Genomic DNA, 18,925 nt, shown 5'->3' on the forward strand with positions numbered 1-18,925 from the left:
GAGGACTCCACGAACACCAGGAGGAGGAGACTTCACGCTGTGTGAAGATCTCTAAGCGCTGCGGAACCTATTGGACCCAGTGCATTTCAAGCAGGCAACAGGGGCCTGATCAGCCTCTAGCCTCTCCCCGTCACCGAGCGCAAACCTCGACGTATCCCTCTCCCTGCATGCACAAGTTCCACGGAGCCTAGCAAACTTCGTGTGAGTTCGAGTACTTTCTTCGGTTGGCGCGACGGGCTCGCGGTTTAGAGCCTCCAACCGGATGGGCTAGAAGAATGTTCACGGGAAGGAACTCTAGTCCGCCTCTCTTCTTTTCTATCTGTAACCGCAACTCAAGCAAGTTTTCCTGCCTGCACCACGACCATCTTCGGTGTAAGTAAATAATCTTTAAATCAATCATTACGCGTCCGTGCCTAATTCCAGCCTGTTCTCTCCGACCCAGCGTGCCCAGGCTGCTGGCCACAGCCCGCGCAGCGCGAAAAAGGGCCCGGACCACTCCCGGCCCGCACAAACAGAACAGAAGATCAGGGCACACAGACCAGTTTAAAAACAGTGAAACCTCATCTAAGATTGACCTGGATCGATGAGGTATTAGACTTAATCAATTTAGGTTAGATCTGTCTATTAAACTTCTGTACCAGATCCCCTATCAGTTCATGTTAGGTCACTGTCCACCAGCATCCCAGGCTCCTTTTCCGGCCCCCACCAGCCTCTTCTTTCAGGGAGGCATGCTGGAACTCCGCTGAGCTTGGCTGCTCTGGATGAGCATGCAGAGGACCCTGCCTTTGGGCTGTCACAGAGCCAGCCAGCAAAGTTTCTGTCCCCAGCACCACCTCCTGCCTGTGGCAAACTGTCAGCCACGGGGGGAGGGTGTCTGTAGCTCAGTATTTTTCGATCTTTAAACAATGTCCATAGGTAGGTGGGAGAAGTGCACTGAAGAAGGAAGAACTGGGCCCCTCAGAGTTGTGGTGAACTGCAGGCAGTGGCAGCAGGCACTCAGTGTGATTCCTGCAATCACAATTCCTGCAATTGCACTGTGCACCTGTTGTGTGCAGCAGCACCTCCAACCGGCTAGTATCAGCAGCCTTTGTGCTTCCCCCATGAAAAGGCAAATTTGTGTTCTATTTGCTCCTGGGCTAACCTAGTCCGCTTAGACAAACCCAGGTAAATCAGTTTGAATCTGCCTCAGGCTTTTAGAATGTCTGTACCTAGCCCCATTTTACAGATAGGTGAACAAAGGCACACAATAACTAAGTCTATGGCTACCTGAACAAAGCTGCTACAAAACAGGTAACCTTAAGGCAAAAACCCAATCATACAGTTGCCCCAGGAGAAAACTATGCTGGATTGGAAACTTTCTTGGATTAAGATAGATCTACTTCAGTTCACAAGGCTGGCACAACCCTTTTCTTTGTCAGGGCAACTGGGATTTTCCTGGGATATCCTACTCAAGTGCCTGTGGCCTAAGTAACTTGCCACAGCAGATTAGTGACAGAACGAGAATGAGAATACAGGTTTCCTGACTTCCTATTCCTTGCCCTAACCATTTGATATTCCCTTACCCATTACTAAGCAGCATTAAGACAAGACTGGAGTCAAACAGGCTACTGAGCAATGCTTTTCAAATTTTTCTATTTCTCTTTGAGATTTCTCTAATTTCAAAGGATAAAAAGGAGTTCTAGTGGTTGTTACCAGGTTAATATATTGGTAGAAATGTTAAAATAGTCTGATGCAGTTCAGTAACAGTTCTTTGTTATAAAACTTTATTTTAATAGTATAACATATAAGTTCTGTGAATATATGCCAAGAGTCATAAACAACTTGTTAAAATTCACAAATAGATGCAAGATAATGTCATTTATTTGTTAAAATTTGAAAAACAAATGTTATCTATTTGTTCTAACTTTACTAAGGGTTCAGGTCATGCTTTAACTCATGGTGTTTTACATAAAGCGCTGCAAATTAGAGCCCCTTCTGAACAACAGACATTTACCCATTGGGTCAGAGGGATTAAGCCTGCCTGCACTGGCCCTTGGTCAGCCAGAAGGTGCTCTCTAGCAGCCTCCAAGGAGGCTGCTCAACTGCACCTCTCCCCATCCTCATCCTCCCTTCTCAGCTCTAGGGCTGTCAACCAGAAGGGAGGGGGAAGCCAGCAGCATGGAGCTGTTGGCTTGCCTGATCTGAGCTGGGGGGGGGTGGAACAGAGCCCCCATGCCTCATAATCCCCCCACTAAGCTACTCTGGCTGGAGTACTACGGGGAGCTGGGTCACACCCAAGAGACAAGGGAGCTCTGTTTCACCCCCTCCTCCAGCTCAGGTTGGGCACAGCAGTCAGCAGCTACTGCTGCCATTTTCAAAAGGCCTGGCTGGAGCTGGGGAAGGGGGATGCAGGGGAATGGAGCCCTCTTACCTTGCAGGCCCAGCTTGACTCCCCACCAGTACCCGAGCTGGGGGGGGTCAGGGCGGGCTTGTGATGGAGAGATGGCTCTGTACCACACTCCCACCCCTCCTCCAGTTCAGGCCACACAAGCTAGCAGCTCTGTGCTGCTGGCTTCCCCCTCCCTCCTGGCTGACAGCCCTGACCCTGCATGAAAAATTAACCCTCAAGGGAACACGAGTTCTCTAGGGTGCACTAAAGCAGAGCACCTTGATCTAATAACAAACTTGACAAGGGTTAATTTTTCATGCAATCAGCCATTTTAAAAGCACTGCAGCTGTGCACATGCATTAGGTCATGGCAGCAGAGCACTTTCAGGGGCCAGACCATGTGAAAAATGTAACTTCTGTCTGCACCCTAAGTGTAACCATTTAGCAATTCTCAACTAGGGTGCCAGGGAACACTAGGGTCCTGTCAGATCCCTTGAAGGGTGCCAGATATAAGGTTTGAGGATATGTAAGAGGTGATAAGATAAGCAGATAAGTACAGGCTCAATCTTGTCCCTGTCTGACCATCCTCTACCCCACTATCTGGCCCCTCTGTAAGTAGGTCAGCACTGTACTATAAATTAGTTTTTGAAATTGGTTGCCAGTCAATTCACAAAAGTTATGAAGGCATGCCTTGAGTCCAGTGAAGGGTGCCTCAAGCCCAAAAAAGGTTAAGAACCACTGATTTAGTGTTACAAACTGAGAGGCTTTGCTTAGTACAGGACAAATAGACTATACTGCTGCATTTTGGCAAAGTGGCTGTGTTTGCAATAAGTTTTAGCAAACAGTTACAAAACGTGTTTTTGTTCTTTCCACTTTTGTTTGAGATGAGACAAAGCCCTGCTTTCATCTTTCTGTCCTTAGGCTTATCAGGCAAAGAACTATATATTGCCTGCTACTAGGAGTAGTTCCATGCACAGTAGTTAATGGGACTATTCCTGGTAATAAGCATTACAGTTTACAGAAGCTGATTATAGAAACAGGATCCTGTTTGTGTCTTGCTTAATCACATTACTTCAATTTGAGACAGAATAGTTTATTTATCCATAAATTATGAAAAATAAAAGCCCCAATCATTTTATCTTTCAGCCAACAATACACATTGCAAGGAAGTACTAATTTAATAGAATCAGCTCCAACAGTTGTTAGCATGAATGAGTAGACACAAAGCATTACACATCAGACTTTCAAGACCTTAAACCCTAACTCTGCATGGAGATGCATGTAGGACTTAATTGTGTTCACACAAAATTACACACTATCCTGAATGATCTTTTTTTTTAGTTCCCAGCAGAAGTACTGATAAATAGTTTATATTTGAAAGAATTCAGTTAAGAAATGTATTTGTATTTACTAAGAGTATTAAAACCCCAAAGCAAAAAAGGAATATATGCTTCAATAGTAGTTTGTTGATCTTTTGGCTAAAATAAAACCAGTTGCAGAGACTAGATAGTGTAAGTGTAATGTTGTAGCTGCAATGGTCCAGCAATTATGTGAGTTCTTTTGGAATAGGTTAGGTGAAGATCGTTTTTCAGTTTTTCTAAAGTTCTCCTGCATAGTTGTGTCTTTCTCAGAGGCTATGCATTTACAGGAGGTTGGAACTAACATTAAGCTAACAAATCATTTTCCATAATTCATTTATATGCTCTTCAATCTTCTTTAAACTCAATTTAAAAATAAAGGATTACTTGGGGAATTCTTTCTTTCTCAAATCCTAACCAGAATTCAGCTGTTCACCTGAGATTTGTGTGTTAATGTAAAGCTCATATTTCTTATTTTCTAACTGTTCCCCTACTACCTCTGAGATTAACTGTGTCAGTCTGATTTGAAACTTTCATGGCAATCTTCCTGAAAATCCATTTTCTTACCTCTACGCCATCATACTGCTCATCAAAGAGTGTGCAGTATTCTGGGAGTCCCAGCTGGGTCAGCCAGTTAGAAATCGATAAATGCTTCATCGTCTGTCAATTCCCTAGTCTCACGATGCTTTGACTGCAGAACAAAAATCAACTTTTAGATCTCATGTATAGGCAAATACAACATAGTTGCTTATTCAGTGAAGCTAGTTAATGAATGATAGATAACAGTGGAAAACTGACAGCATTGAAGGTAGCACATCAGTAGCAAATGGGCTCCTTTGATTATGTAGTACTATTAATTCTAAAGAAATTCAAATGATCAGGTCATTAATGTAGAGTTACTAGTTAATTATGTATCAATATGGTCATAGTTTGAGGTTAACAGACAGATTCTCAGCAGGCATAAATTAAGTCAATGGGACCGTGACAATTTATGTCAATTGAGAAGCTGCCCACAAGTCTGCATTTAGTTCACTATTTCATTTGTAACTCTGATGTTACTGGGTGTGTTAAAGGCTCTGTGTGTTTCATTTAGCCTTCATGGTTTTTTAGAAGATGAATGAACAGAGGCCCACAGTGCTATAGTATCAGCTAAAAATGCTCAGTTCTTATATTCATGGAGAATGTTCTTCAATATCCTCATCCAAAAACCATGCCATATTCCCTCCTTAATGTTTAGTAAATTGAATGATAAAATGTATGGGAGGGAGAGAATAGTGAATGGGACACTGATATGTGAATGAATGTGGAGGAAGTGAATGGGACAGAGTGGCTTATAAGGGACAAAGAGTGAATAGGAATTTCTGGTGTGTGTTTATCAGAGACTCACAGACAAGTCAGTCAGTTAGAGAATATCCTATAATTGGGAAACAACATATAAATTGGGCTCTGTTAGAACATTGGCTGAGCTTGATTTTGAACATTCAATAAATGAAATCTTTCTAAGAACTTTTATATTTGTTGGCTTCTTCCTGTAACTAGGACTCAGCTTTGGTCCTCAGCTACAAGATGCAAGAGCCCATTTCTTAGTTTATCTGCTGGCTCACAAGCTATGCTATTTTAACCTACCACCCACACTGGATATTAAGGGATGCCACTGGGGGGACAACTATGCTGCACTGCCTGCAGTTCATAGTTGATTTTTTGGTTTTGTGGCTGAACTGAAAACATCAGAACAGATTTTGTGTTTTGATTTGGTGGCTGAAATTAAAGTTAGTTTGGATAATCCCACCTCTCAGGACTATGTCCTAACCAGTACGGCTGTCAGATATTCTTGAGTGAGTCACTGAGCCTCTTCTATTGGAGTCCTTCCTTTTGTAGAAGTAATTAAATATTAAATGAATCAGAGAAATACTTCATGATTATAGCACTCTCCTGGTAGGATGGATCTCTCAGCTTCAGTCCCTATTCTGGACATAGGTGGAATTTGAATCATGGGCTTCCACATGGAGTGTTCAGCTCTTTCTATTATATCAGGGAGCATCACTCTCCTCTTCAGTTGTGTGAACAGCACCTAAGTCAGCTTTATCTACTCCAAAAAGATCAAACTAACATATTTCAGTAATGCTAGAGTGAACTGTTTGACAACATTTCCATTTTTTCCAGCCAAAATGCATTTTGGCAAAACAACTGTTTGTCAAAAATAAATATTCTACTCAGGAGCACTCTTTCCTCATCAGCATCCAAAATGGCATTCTATCTGGCTCAGCCCTCTGTAGAGAGCCTCCAGTTATTATCACTCCTGTAGTGAACTTGTTGTGTCATGGTCTCAAACTTTAATAAGTCATAATCTAACCTAGTTGTTCTCAAACTTAGCAATAGAACCCTTAGCAGTTACTTGGTGCTGTCTTTTCTTGTGATCAGTGTACTCAACTGCACTAAAAGATATAGAAAAATGTATTAAATAGGCCCCTAGAAAATGTTAATATAATAATATGATTGGGATCTGAGGAATTTATGCCGTATCCAAAAATTGTACATCCTGTTATGCTGGATGTGCACTGAAGGATGCACAATATCTGGGATAGATTTCATAGGGCATAACATTCTTCAGATACCAATCATGACACTGCTATAGCCAAACCGGGTCCCAGGGCTGTCCCCAACCCAATCCTGGGAATTGGGCTGGAGGGATGATGCCAATCATCAGCTGATTATCAGCATTAGCCCAGGGCAGTCATAGGCCTGGTTTGAGGGGCTGTCCCAGGCCCAATGCCTGACAATTAGCTGATTGTCAGCATAAGCCTGGGATACCCCTGAGCAGGTTCAAAACCTGGGGCAGTCTTAATCCTAATGCTGATAATCATCTGATTGTTGGCATCAACCCAAGATGTGCTGTACCATAAATTAAATGAATATATGACATGTTGCAATTTATGTCATGATTAACACGTTAATCACACAATAATTGTAATATCTGCCCAGTGGCATACTTAGGGTGGGGCGAATGAGATAACTGTGCCCCGAGCGATGACTTGAGGAAGGGACCTGAAAAAAGCAGCTGCTGCAGACAGCTGCATGATCCCTATCATTAGGCAACCAGAAGTCACTGCTGCCCCTGTGCCCTGGATGCCTGGCTGTGTCCCTATGTTACTGCATCTTCATACACTCCTAACATCACTACTTCATCTAATTAACTAGTGTATTTGGCACAGAATTGTTACAGGGTTCTGGATGGGCTTTTATTAGAAGATGGAGCGATGAATAACTTTGACATCTGACTTAAACCTATGACTGGAAGCCTAAAAATGTTATGGCTCTCTTAAATATATATACAGTAAGACTGTAAATAGGATGCATTCAAATCTAGTGTCATAACATCTTAGATTTCTGTGTTAGATTTTTAAAGGTTTTTATCTTTTTCCATTACTGAAAAATTTTAACTAACTCTGTATATAGACCAATAGAAATGTGACTTTTCAACAACAAAACACTTGTTCTAACCTGCCTGCCTACTCCAAATGTATAACATGAAACTGCCCACAGGCTGATCTACTATGGTCAGCAAGAAGCCATAATTGCTTTCTGTCAAACAAAATTAGCTGTTTCACGTTCTTATAATTCTTGGAACATTGTAACAGTGCTGAAGTTATACATTCAACAGACTGCAAAGCCAAAAAAACCTACCCTCTAAAAGGAAAGCATGACATAATGCAGACATTGCATTCTTTAAAGTACAAAGATGTCTCATTACTGGGAAAGTTTAGTAAGAATTTAGGCTAGAAAAACCTATCTGAAATGCCAGAGTATTTCACAGCAAAACGGTATTTTTTGGACACCACTAAGAATTTCATCTTGATAGTCATCTTGGAAGAGAGCCAGGGGGATTACATTTCACAGGTATGAAGATACTATTACACTATGAAAGGACCCTAAACTCGGAGTCTTCTTCTGTTCTTGGTCCATAGGTACCACATCTGGTAAGATAAGCTAGATAGGCTGTAAAATGCATTTCTCTACATCCCTTTTCAAGCATTTGGTTCCTGAACCTTCATAATACTCAAGTGCATACTTTAAAAGGTTGGGTTGTGGATGAAGATGTTTAGAATGGTAAGATATGAGAACGGTTTGATCAATACTATCAGTGCAGCTTTCTGGGTTGCAGGCCATCCATTATATTATAGCTTTTGTCTGGTATGTTATATACTTTTCATTATTGTGCATGCACCTACAACAAATATATGGGTGCTTTAAGCATAAATTAAAAGAATGAAATGCATTAAACTAGCAGTTCAAGAATGCTCTGATGAAGTAACAGTTCATTACAACACTTACTAGGGGATCCCAAGAGGTATTTCTATAGATGGTTCAGACCAGAAAAAACATTCTCATATAAGAGAAGAAAAACTGAGCCAGCTCAATAACATTGCATTTCAACTGTCCCTTATCAGTCTATTTGCAATGAGTGTTTATAGCTGTAAGATGATCTGCAGAAAAGACACAATAGTTCCTGGTGAAAAAAGGGCATTAACAGAAAGCACCAGCTAGTAGGATTTTGATGCTGGTAAACCTTAAGAAGACTTTCCCATCTTGTTCTTGCCTCTTGTATTTGATGATTGCATGATGTAACTGTCATCCTTAACAATTTCTGTGTTGTGTTCATACCATTTTTATGTTCAGCCCTGTAACTTTGCTCTCTCCATTTTAAGAGTCCAGTTAGCTAAATGATCAATCTAATTTCCCAACTTTGTCTAACTAAGATTAAACTAAGTTGGTTATGTCTTTCTGAATCTCTCAAATACTGTTCTAATATTTAGTAATAACACATCTAGACTAACTGTTTCAGAGTCATTGTCCTTTTCACCCTACAATAAAGAGAAGTTGAATACCAGGAGTGAAGGAATCCCATGATTTACAGAGAGCAAAGCACACTTTGAACAATAAAAAGTGATAAATAAACCAGCTGCATTTGCTTTGTTATTAATTTTCACCTATGTTAAATAAAAGCAAATTCTAATACAAAAAAGAACATAGTGGCTTTACAACAGGATACCAAATCTCACTATTTTCAACATGCTAGGTTAATGCCTTTCAATCTAGTTATTTTATAAAAAGTATTTCTGCCTGCTGTTTACCTTTTATTGAATTCTGTGCAAGCTTTTCCTCTTTCTCCATCCCTGTAACTAAAAACTACTGTCTTTCTCATCTTGTTCCTGCCTACTGTATTTGATAATTGCATGATGCAACTGTCATCCTTAACAAGTTCTGTTTTACCAAATCTATTGTTCTCTGGGTGCAGGGACCCTACTAGGTATTCAGAGCTTGGAGAACAGCTTTTCCCTTGTTCAGACTCTAGGACAGGGGAAAGCAGTAAGACTGGTAAGTAATGGAGCTGTAATGGAGAATGCCTGGAAGAAGGCTGTGCTCTGCACCCACCATGGCAGGTAAGAGATTGAACTCCCCATCCTGTCCCCAGGGGGGAGTTTTCTGTTATTCTTTTCCAGTTCATGTTTTCACTTTTTTGATTTCAGAAGATTAGGAGCACTGTTAGTGGAAGCCTTGCTGAGTACGTGTAATTCATTTAATTACATCTTACTTGATCAAAAATATCAGCATAGATAAATATAGTGGCTTGGAATCTGCTAGTTACTGAGTATTACACCCACGAGGAAATGTGTGACCAGTACTAGAGGCATGGGAGGGAATTTGGCAGCACCCATATTGTGTCTTCTAAACTCTGCATGTGTCCATGACATACAAACATAGGGCTGGAAGGGGCCTCCAAGACCATTAAATCCAGTCCTCTATGTTCACAGAAGACTAACTTGTCTAAGGGTCCACAAAATGACTCATTTTCCCCCAGTGCCCCATCCACAAAGCACCCTATGAACAAACATTTACTCACATTGAAGATAGAGAGCAGGAGAGACAAGGAGTCACCAGTACCCTGCCATTTCAGTGGCAAGGAATCTACTGGGGAACAGAAGATTCAATGCAAGTTGTGTGAAATGGAATGCCATGGTTTGAGGACTCCTGGTCTCTATATCTGTGTTTGCTCTTTATGGATAGGAACTGGATTTCCTTGACTGTCTGGAAAGCATGGAGCATATTGTTAGTACTATTACAGATGAATAGCAAATATAGCTAGTAATATATCCCTCTTGTGTGGTCATTACTCATCAGTCACTTCTTCCAGAGCTCATCCTCAACCATTCTTGCTCCTGACTGGAACTGCCTGTAGGTATGGCAGAGTGTTTAGATGCTGTCCCCCAGAATATAGGAGGCCATTTATGCTGCTTTTGTGCTTGGTTTTATTTCCTGCTTATTTAGTGGGAGGGTTTTTTTGTGACGCAGTAAAATTAGTCAGTGAGTTCCAGCCTGTATTACTGCTATTAGACATGTGCTTGTTGAACTGATCATTCAATACCTCTACAAAATTACTCACTTGTAAAATGGGAATGACATTATTTCATTGGCTCATAAAGTAATGTTAGCAAATGTATAATTCCTAATTAAATGTATAATTCCACATAGATCCTAACATGGAAATTGTTGTAGTATTTGTCATCATCACATATGTGATTATAGAGCTTTCTGAATCAAGATAGTTGATTACGATCTGGTTTACATTAGTAATGACCTACATTAATATTAGCTATTATATGATAGCTGTTTGGCTGCTTATGTGAAATGAGATTACTGTAAAGAAGTCAGCCTGTTATTTCATTTCTTTTTTGTAGCAGTTAGCTGAGAGAGGGTGTTTCCAGAAAGGTGTCACAGCTTACTCAGCTTTCATTTGGTGTCTATCTTACATCATTTTCTGGATATTGTCAGGAAAAGAAGGTCCTAAAAAAACCAAGTGAAGTACCTGCAGGCACACAGACAGACATGGAAGTGGAGCAAAAGCACAGTAGGTGTGCAGCTATCCAATGCCAGTTGTTCTATTTGAATGTCTTGAGAGTGTCCAGATGACTCTATCCCTTCTTCTGCTACCAATTCCCAATAGTACCAAGAGATGATGATGAAGTAATGCTATCTTGTTACATGTCAGTGTCAGGACAACTGATACATAATATCAGATTCCTAATTAAGTTGTTGTAAGAGTAAGCTTAACTTCACTGCCATTCTTGGGACGTGTACAGTTATAGTTTGAAAAGAAACCTAGATAAGGAAATTCAAAATTAGTGGGTGATGAACTATATCTTATAGACTACAAAAATCATGTTATACCTCATATTTTACTCTGTACATGGGAATGGGGAGAGAAGGGCTGTCATATGGCTTCTTTGAAGGTAACCACATTTTAAGGGAGCACTGCAAACTCCCACCAAATTCTTTGAAGCCAGGATTTGACCTCATGTTTCATGGCAGAAGCCAGTCCACATCATATTTTTAAATATTCATAGCCAGACTAGGGAGTGCTTGCTTTTCATACCGTACACTTTCAACTTTGTCAGTTTCAGACTGTTATACCCTACTCCCCGATTACCACTGGCTTTTGGCTATAATACATACATATCAATTTATTACTAAGAAGGGCTTATTGGACAGCCATATAGACAAGAATTAAAAGTTTTGAACCAACTAAACTTTGCATATCTTCCTGATTAGCTACCTTGAATCAAACACGAGTGGGGATTGTGCCAATCCTGACTGATACCTAGAATACAGAGTATGTTAAAGCAGGCTCCATTGTCTTGATTTTTCAAAAGCATTGATCACCTTCATCTCTCACTGGAATCAATGAAAGCTGTATAAACTCAGCATGTTTAAAAAATCAGGCCTCATGTCTATTCTTCCTAACAGTAGCAAGGGAACTGCTGCCATGTACAAGTATTAAATAACAACACTGATTGATGGCTGTTTTCTTAGCTGATCACACTGTAAACTATTTTGCCTGGAGAAGTGATTTAGACAGCCATTTTGTGAGTGCTCTAATGTATGTTTTAAGCTCACATAGCACCATGCTCAGGGGCCTTTGACAAAAGACCTTTGACAAAAGCCAGTCAGATTTAGACTACATGCTAGGGAAATATTTAGATTCTAAATAAAGATCATTTCCATGCAACACAATATTCAGTTAGGTGCAAAAAATAATTTTCATAAACAAATAGTTGCAATGAATCCAAACACCTACATTAGCATTGTTAAAACGTGCAGCCACAAAAAACTCCTGAAGTTCCTAAAAGTAAGGGGGCATATGAGCCTGCCATTGAAATTCAGTATGGAAAGGGACTTGGAATATGTAAGGCCAGGCCTCCAGGATAGCCATCTGCTTGTACCTCTGTCATAAAAGAATGAGAGAAAATTGAGATCTCATGCTTTACAGCTGGAGATGGACCATAACTGAAGTACCAAAGAGATTCACAGAAACAAAATAATAACACTTCAGCTCAGCAGTATAAGAATGTGGGTGATCCAGGTGACTGCTGCACAGAAGGACGGTGGTGACTTCTGTTTGCCAGTGGAGCTGTGATCACAATTGCATGGCTGCTGCAAAAACAGATTTTTTTTGCTTCCTTTTGAACACCCAGGGTGATTGCTCCTGTCACCCGCCCTAGTTAATATGTCACTCCTTCAGCTATTCAGCACCCTGGATTTATAGAGTCTGTATATAAACTTGGAATAAATGTCAGCGATGTATATACAAGAGCAGTAAAATTAGCCAGTTCACAGACTTATGTTCAGGACAGATTTTGGATGGATATGAAGTTAAAAAATAAAAAAGCTGCTTATGGTGCCACTTTTGGGAGATACTACCATCTCCTAACACAACAATACTGATTTTTCAGTAGAAGCTGAATCACATTTCTTCTTTTTTTCTTTCTCTCAGACAGTTTATTGAATGGGAAAGGAAGATAAAAATTGATACCACCACTTGTGCTTAACTGTACAACATGACAGGTTTGTCATCGTTGGCATTACCACTGAAACAAATACTGATTGTCCTTCAAGGAAATACAGAGCAGGGGTTAGCAATGTTTTAGAGTACCAAAAACACCCCATCCTCAACTGGTAAGATATTGGCATGCCAGGGACAGACAGCAGAGGAGCCACGAGGGGCCTGATCCTTGTTGTGACACTGCAGCCCTGGCCCCTTCCTCACTGTCTGCTCTGAGGCGCGTGTGCCAAGCAAAATGCCTTCATGTGCCATGCTCTGGCGCATATGCCAGGGGTTGCCAAACCCTTTCACAGAGTGTCACTAACAAAGTCATCCAAACAAGAAACTCTGGTAATGAATCAGAGGCATGAGGCCGATCTGTGCCAGTGGTAGGCCATTTGAGGCAAGTAACTTTCAACCCTGGGATTTTCTTTCAGTTTAAATAATGAAACAGGGATCATACACATACAGTTTAATGAAGGGGGGCACTGCAACGTAGCACAGACAGATACATCAGTCTCTTATTGTAGGTAATGCCCATACTTTACTTCCTGGGAAAGAGGAGACAAACAGTGTTTGCAGGTGCATCAGAGATACTTGACTCTACCAGTTTTTCCTTCAGACTGGAACAATCAGCAAGACCCTACATTTTTGGCTAACTGCTTGGGTCAAAAGGGGTAACACTGATTTTAGAGTGGGCTCTATTCAAATGAGAGAAAATTTGAACTGGTAGGATCAGAGAAAAGTGGTAATTTGTATGGAACCAAAATGTAACAAATGATGGCACTGGTCAGGGAAATCAAAGATGCACCTGAAGTTTGACTAACTTCTCAGGAGGGAGTAACACAGGGCATCTTTGAAATGCTCCTTTGCATCCAGGCAAGACTCCATGCAATACTGCAAAGGAAGAGTTGGGCATACATTCAACTGAAGATCACAGATAGTAAGTAGATGGGAACAACCAGAGCATGTACATAACGGAGACAAGACTTCTTTTAGCCTGTCTGCTGTTTATCAGGCCAGTCAAGAATATATTGTTTGCCCCTAAGTATATCCTCTATCAAGCTGAGAAAGGAAGGTTTAGGTTGAACACATGGAAAGAGGTCATCAATCCATACAAATAAAAAGCACTGTAATTTACAGAGGCAGGTAACTCTCATACTGAGCTGATTGAGAGAAGCCTTGTAATTGTGTGAAAAGTGTTTCAGACACAAGGTTTTGGTCATGGGCAAATCTAGGATTTTGAAATGGGGACTGCAGATGGTGTGGTGCATCATCATATAGAACACAACACATTTTTTATCCAGTTAAAAAAAATAGAACTTTACTAATATGCTAGGGGGCCTAGGGCTATATTATTCAGTTTAAGAAAAAATATATGACATTTTAAAATTGCTCAGGTAATTTTCTGTAAGCTTTTATTTAAAAAATACTGGCATAGATCCATTGTATCTAGGGAGCTATGTCAATTTATTTATGCTGAGAATTTAGCTCTCTATCATGTCTGTAGCTCCTCTTTGTTTCCTCTTTCTAGTCATGCTTATTATCAGCCCTGTTCCAGGAATGATTTCCATGTGAATGAATCCCCAGTATTTATCTGAACAGACTACTCTGTTTAACCAGTTGCATTTCCAAAGGCTCAACCTGTCACAGACATTACATATGCTCTTCAGTCTGAACAGAGACAAGTGGTTTTTGCAACAATAGCTTAGAACAGACAAAGCTGAGCCAGTTTACATGTAGGAATATGCAATTTCAAATGATTTACTGAGCAGCTTGGCAGTGACCATATTCTCACATTTTAATCCTCACATTTACTTCACAGTTCATTTGTTCAAATCATTGTTCTAAATTGCCATAATCAGGTATCACAAACCAGCATTCTGACAAATTGTTTGGAAGGTCTCATGCAGAAAAGGAAACCCCTAAGTCCTTTGAAAAGAATCCATTAGCATAGCTATTGTGGACAGACTAGCCTTTAAATTGTTCCTACAAACTTGACTGTTCAGCTCAGTCTGGTATTTAGCAAACCTATTCACAAACTGCAAAGAAACACCAGCATGAATCATAGCTCAACTTGCATACCTTATTTTGGACAAAGTTTATATAATGATAAGTTCCTACAAACTGCCATTCAGTATTTAACTATGTGCTTAATCAGCAAGCTTGCTTGCAACTTAAAATTAAAGGTATACTTAATTAGAAGTATATGCCTTAACACCTATTCATACTGTTGTACCTGAAGAATTTGGCTATATAAAAAATGCCTGTTGGCTTTCTATACTCTTGTATTTTCCAAATGTAATCATGAAGTAGAGTCAGTAACACTCTGAACCACTCTGTCCTATGCTGGGCTTGAATCTCAGGCACTTCCATTGGCAGCAAGCCCATACCTAATGCTAATAATGCACATTTACTTAGAGGGAGGTAATAGCAGCTCCCCATTTATATTTTCTTGAAGTGAATGTTGTGAAGTGCTGCTTACCCTTGAAGGACTTCCTTTATTTAATAGCAGTGCAACTTTCTCCATGTCATAATGCTATCATGTCTCAACTCTGACCTTAAAGGACCACATCTAGCACTGATAGGACAATTCAGTGTCCAGACCTTCATGCAGAGGCCCTGCAGAAGTGACTGAAGGGACAGACTTGGAAATTTAAGAGCAAGGAAACTACCTGCTGCTATTTATTTTTACTCAGCTTAGGGGAACAGGACCTTAGAAAAACAGGATTGCACCAAAGAAATCTGACTCATCAACCCCTGAAAGATATTACATTTATGATGCAATTAATACGCCAATTGAACCATGAATTACAACATGCCATATGTTCAGCCAATTTATGTTGCCATAAAATAGAAAACCAGTCACAAAGGTGTTCCACATATAATTTAGAACATTTTTGTGACTGGTTTGTTTAGTACCTTAAACTAAATTGCAGCATATGTGATGTTTCAGATAGGGCTGCTGCAGCCCACACTGAAGATCAGACCCAGGGCTGTCTGAGGCCAGTGCCAACAATAATCTGAAATCTGTTCTAATCAGCCCTGGGCTGTCTGGCGCCAATACTGACAATCACTTGATTATTGGCACTGGCCCAGATCCCAGGGGTACCTCCAGCGTGATCCCTGGGATCAGGCTGAGTCAGCTACCAATTCCTGAACTGGTACCCAGAGCTGCCTATGCCTGATCTTGATGCTCAGCTGAATGTTGGGATTAGGCATGGGGCATCCCCAGGATCCAGGACAGAGCTACCCCCACCTGTTTTTCAGAATCAGGCTGGTTGCAGCCCTACAGTTGTGCAATTGGGATCTGGGGAATTTTATGCCCCATCCCAAACATCGCGCGTTCTGTCATGCCATACATGCATGGCAGGATAGTCAGTGTTTTGGATGGCGTATAAAATTCCTCAGATCCCAAAGATGCCAATATTTTAATACCTGCCAGAGACCACGTTTTATTGTAACAGCAGAAATCCTGCAAAGTGACAAATATTGCCAACTACTCAAGTCAATGAAGCAACATATTATTTATTGCTCAGAGCTGTCCAGGGCTAGAAGCATTTCTGATTGATAAAAATCAAATAAAATTATCAGGATTATTTTATCTAAATTGTCATTTGCTCTCTCTAGAATTTCAGTCTATGCAAGCACCCACAGCAGCCACAGGAATACAGACAATAATGTTTTTGGTATGGTCAAACTGTGGTCTGAGGGCACAGTGCAAGCAGCTGGTTTGGACACTGGGAATTTTCCTGAGATCGAAAGGATAAAGAGTTATCCTCCTCAAGCTGTTCCACATTTACTACTGCAGCACACACCAAAACCCTTCTGTCATGAAACTGCTAATGGATCCACTTTTTGGCCACACTTCAGTTCCTCACTTGTCCCAAAACACCCCTATTACCTGGAGCACATCAAATGCTGCTTCCTGAACAAGGCACGGGCTAAGGTATGAGATCCTTTCTCCCCTTACCAGCACTTTAGATGACCTGCACTTCTACTCTGTTGATGTGATGCAATTAAGCCTAACATGGGTAGATCCAAGATTTTATAAAGGGGAGCAGCTACTGGTACCCCTGCTCCTGGCTCCCTCCCCTCTACCAGGCAGGCAAACCATACTGCAGTGGGGGACTTTTTAAAATCCCCCAATCAAGTAAGAATCTCTCTTCCTTCCTCTTGGTCCCCTCTTCTTTCTTCTCTGTGCTCAGCGCAACATGTCCCTCCGCTCCATTCTTCTGTACCTGCCACTGTCCCTGGCTAGCCTGGGGGCAGGAGGGGTAGGATGACCATATGTCCAGGTTTAGCTGAGACAGTCCCAGATTTAAGAGGCCAATCCTGGCTGGCTGAAGAGAATTATAATGGGCATCCTAGAAACACAGGGGTGCAGGGCAGGGAGTTGGAGCAGTGTGACCCAGCTTGCAAGCAGCAGGCAGGCATGGCTACCTGCTCAGATGGGGACTAGCCCCCTGCTGGCTTGTGAGATCACAGAGGGAAGGAGGGGAGGTGTCCTGGATGTTAGGGATGAGAGTCCTGGTTGTCTGGGATCTCATTATGGTCAACTTAAGGAGAGGGGAAGGCTCCAGAACTGGTCTTTTTGGCCCACTCAAGCTGGGCTGAGTGGGGAGCTGGAATTGGCTGGAGATAGTAGTGGAGGTGGCAGGCAGGTTCCCTTCCCTATGCCAGCTTCCAAGTTGGCAGGGAACACCTGGGGGGACCAGGCAGAGAGGAGGAACCCACATGCCATTGCTGTCGTCCTAACCTGAGCCCAGCTTGCCATGGAGCCCAGCTGAAGCAGGACAGGAACAGCTGTGGAGGCCCCCTGCCCTGGGTCAGCAGGGGCAGTGGCAGTGAGGGGCAAGGGCAGCAAATGAAAGAGAATGGGATGAGCCATGTAGGAGAAAGGGGAAGAATTCTTACTTCTTTTGTGGACTTAAAAAAAGCCCTGGACTGCTGATCCTGCAGTGCTGACTGAAAGTGGGGGCGAGGGGTGTCCATACAACTGCCCCCTCTGCATCCATCCCTGAAGCCTAATGGGCCATTTTATTGCTCTGGGATCTGGGCAATAGGCTCTGCTCCCCTTGTCCCTTGTACAATGGAACTGCCCTAATTCGAACTGTCAGAATTAACTGGGGCCAAAATGGATAATCAAGGAAGTTAATAAGCTTTGAAGTCCTGGATTCTTCTGACCAGTACTTTTGTAAATACATATTAACTTTATCCATGTTAGCATTTCCAGTTTCATGGATTTCCACAGGCCTACTCGCATCCAGTATTTCTAGCCCCAAGCACTGAAAGCACAATTCAGGCCTGACTACCATATATTAGGACAGGGATTGGCAGCCCCTGGCATGCATGCCGGAACATGGCATACAAAGCCATTTTCTTTGGCACGCCACAGCCAGCCTGGGCTCTGGGCAGTTGCTGCCAAACATGGAGCCCAGGCTGCTCATAGCAGGCAGTAGCTGCCCAGAGCCTGGGCCAGCTGTAGCAGACAGCTGGGAGGCTGCAAGCAGCTGCATGGGGCTCCACAGCCCTGGCATCAGCTCTGTGGCAGTGGTGGCTGTATGAGCACCTCGAGGTAAATGGCAGGGAAAGGGTCTGGATCTGCACAACCCCATCCCATCCCCCGCTGTCTGCCAAGAGGCACGCATGCAATAGCTGCCACCACAGAGCTGGTGCCAGGGCTGCAGAGCCCTGTGCAACTGCTTGCAGCCTGACCACCCACCGCCTCTTGCAGGGATCAGCAGCTCTAGTCCTGGCCGTTCTCCTTGGTGGGGACTAGCCTCTGGGTGGGAGAAGGATGGGGCATGAGCTCTCCATTTTCCTGCCTTGTGGCACCTAAAAGAAGAGCTGTCCTGAAGCTCAGAGGCTCCATCTCACCTCTGCCCCCTACCCTGTGGCTGCCAGAGGGCTGTGGGTTGCACAGAGGACCTGGAGAAAGTAGTTTGGTCCTTCCACTCCACTTACTTGCCCTGGTGGCCCCCCTTTCTGGAACCAATGAAGTGGGGTTTGGCTCAGACCTGGGGCTCCTTGCAAGGAAGGGGGTGGTTGGATACCCCCTGCCTGGGCTAGCACTATTAGACTCCCTGCCTGCCTGCAGGCAGTTGGGAGGCTGCAAACAGCTGCATGGGGCTCTGCAGCTCTGGCACTGGCACTGTCAGTAGCTGCTGCACACGGGCCTCCAGGAGGATGGCAGGGGACTGGCCAGGGTTGTGCTGCCCTAGGCCCCTTCTCAGCCATGCATCTTAGATTCATAGATGTTAGGGCCAGAAGGGACCTCAATCGAGTCCGACCCCCTGCATAGGCAGGAAAAAGTGGCGGG

At 42.5% G+C, this 18,925-nt stretch overlaps 1 protein-coding gene across 1 annotated transcript in view; it reads right to left on the minus strand.

Moving 5' to 3' along the window:
• The window catches only part of BCAR3 (BCAR3, NSP family adaptor protein), a 167,854-nt gene that overhangs the window by 133,656 nt on the left and 15,273 nt on the right, over window positions 1–18,925 (minus strand). Inside the window, exon 2 of the mRNA XM_025201914.1 lies at window positions 4,293–4,416. Coding sequence (XP_025057699.1) covers window positions 4,293–4,382 — 90 coding nt within the window. The 5' untranslated portion in view covers window positions 4,383–4,416. The remainder of the gene's footprint in view (window positions 1–4,292; window positions 4,417–18,925) is intronic.

The sequence above is a fragment of the Alligator sinensis genome, unplaced genomic scaffold (genome assembly GCF_000455745.1).
Source record: "Alligator sinensis unplaced genomic scaffold, ASM45574v1 scaffold199_1, whole genome shotgun sequence".
In the NCBI taxonomy this organism is placed as follows: Eukaryota; Metazoa; Chordata; order Crocodylia; family Alligatoridae; genus Alligator; species Alligator sinensis.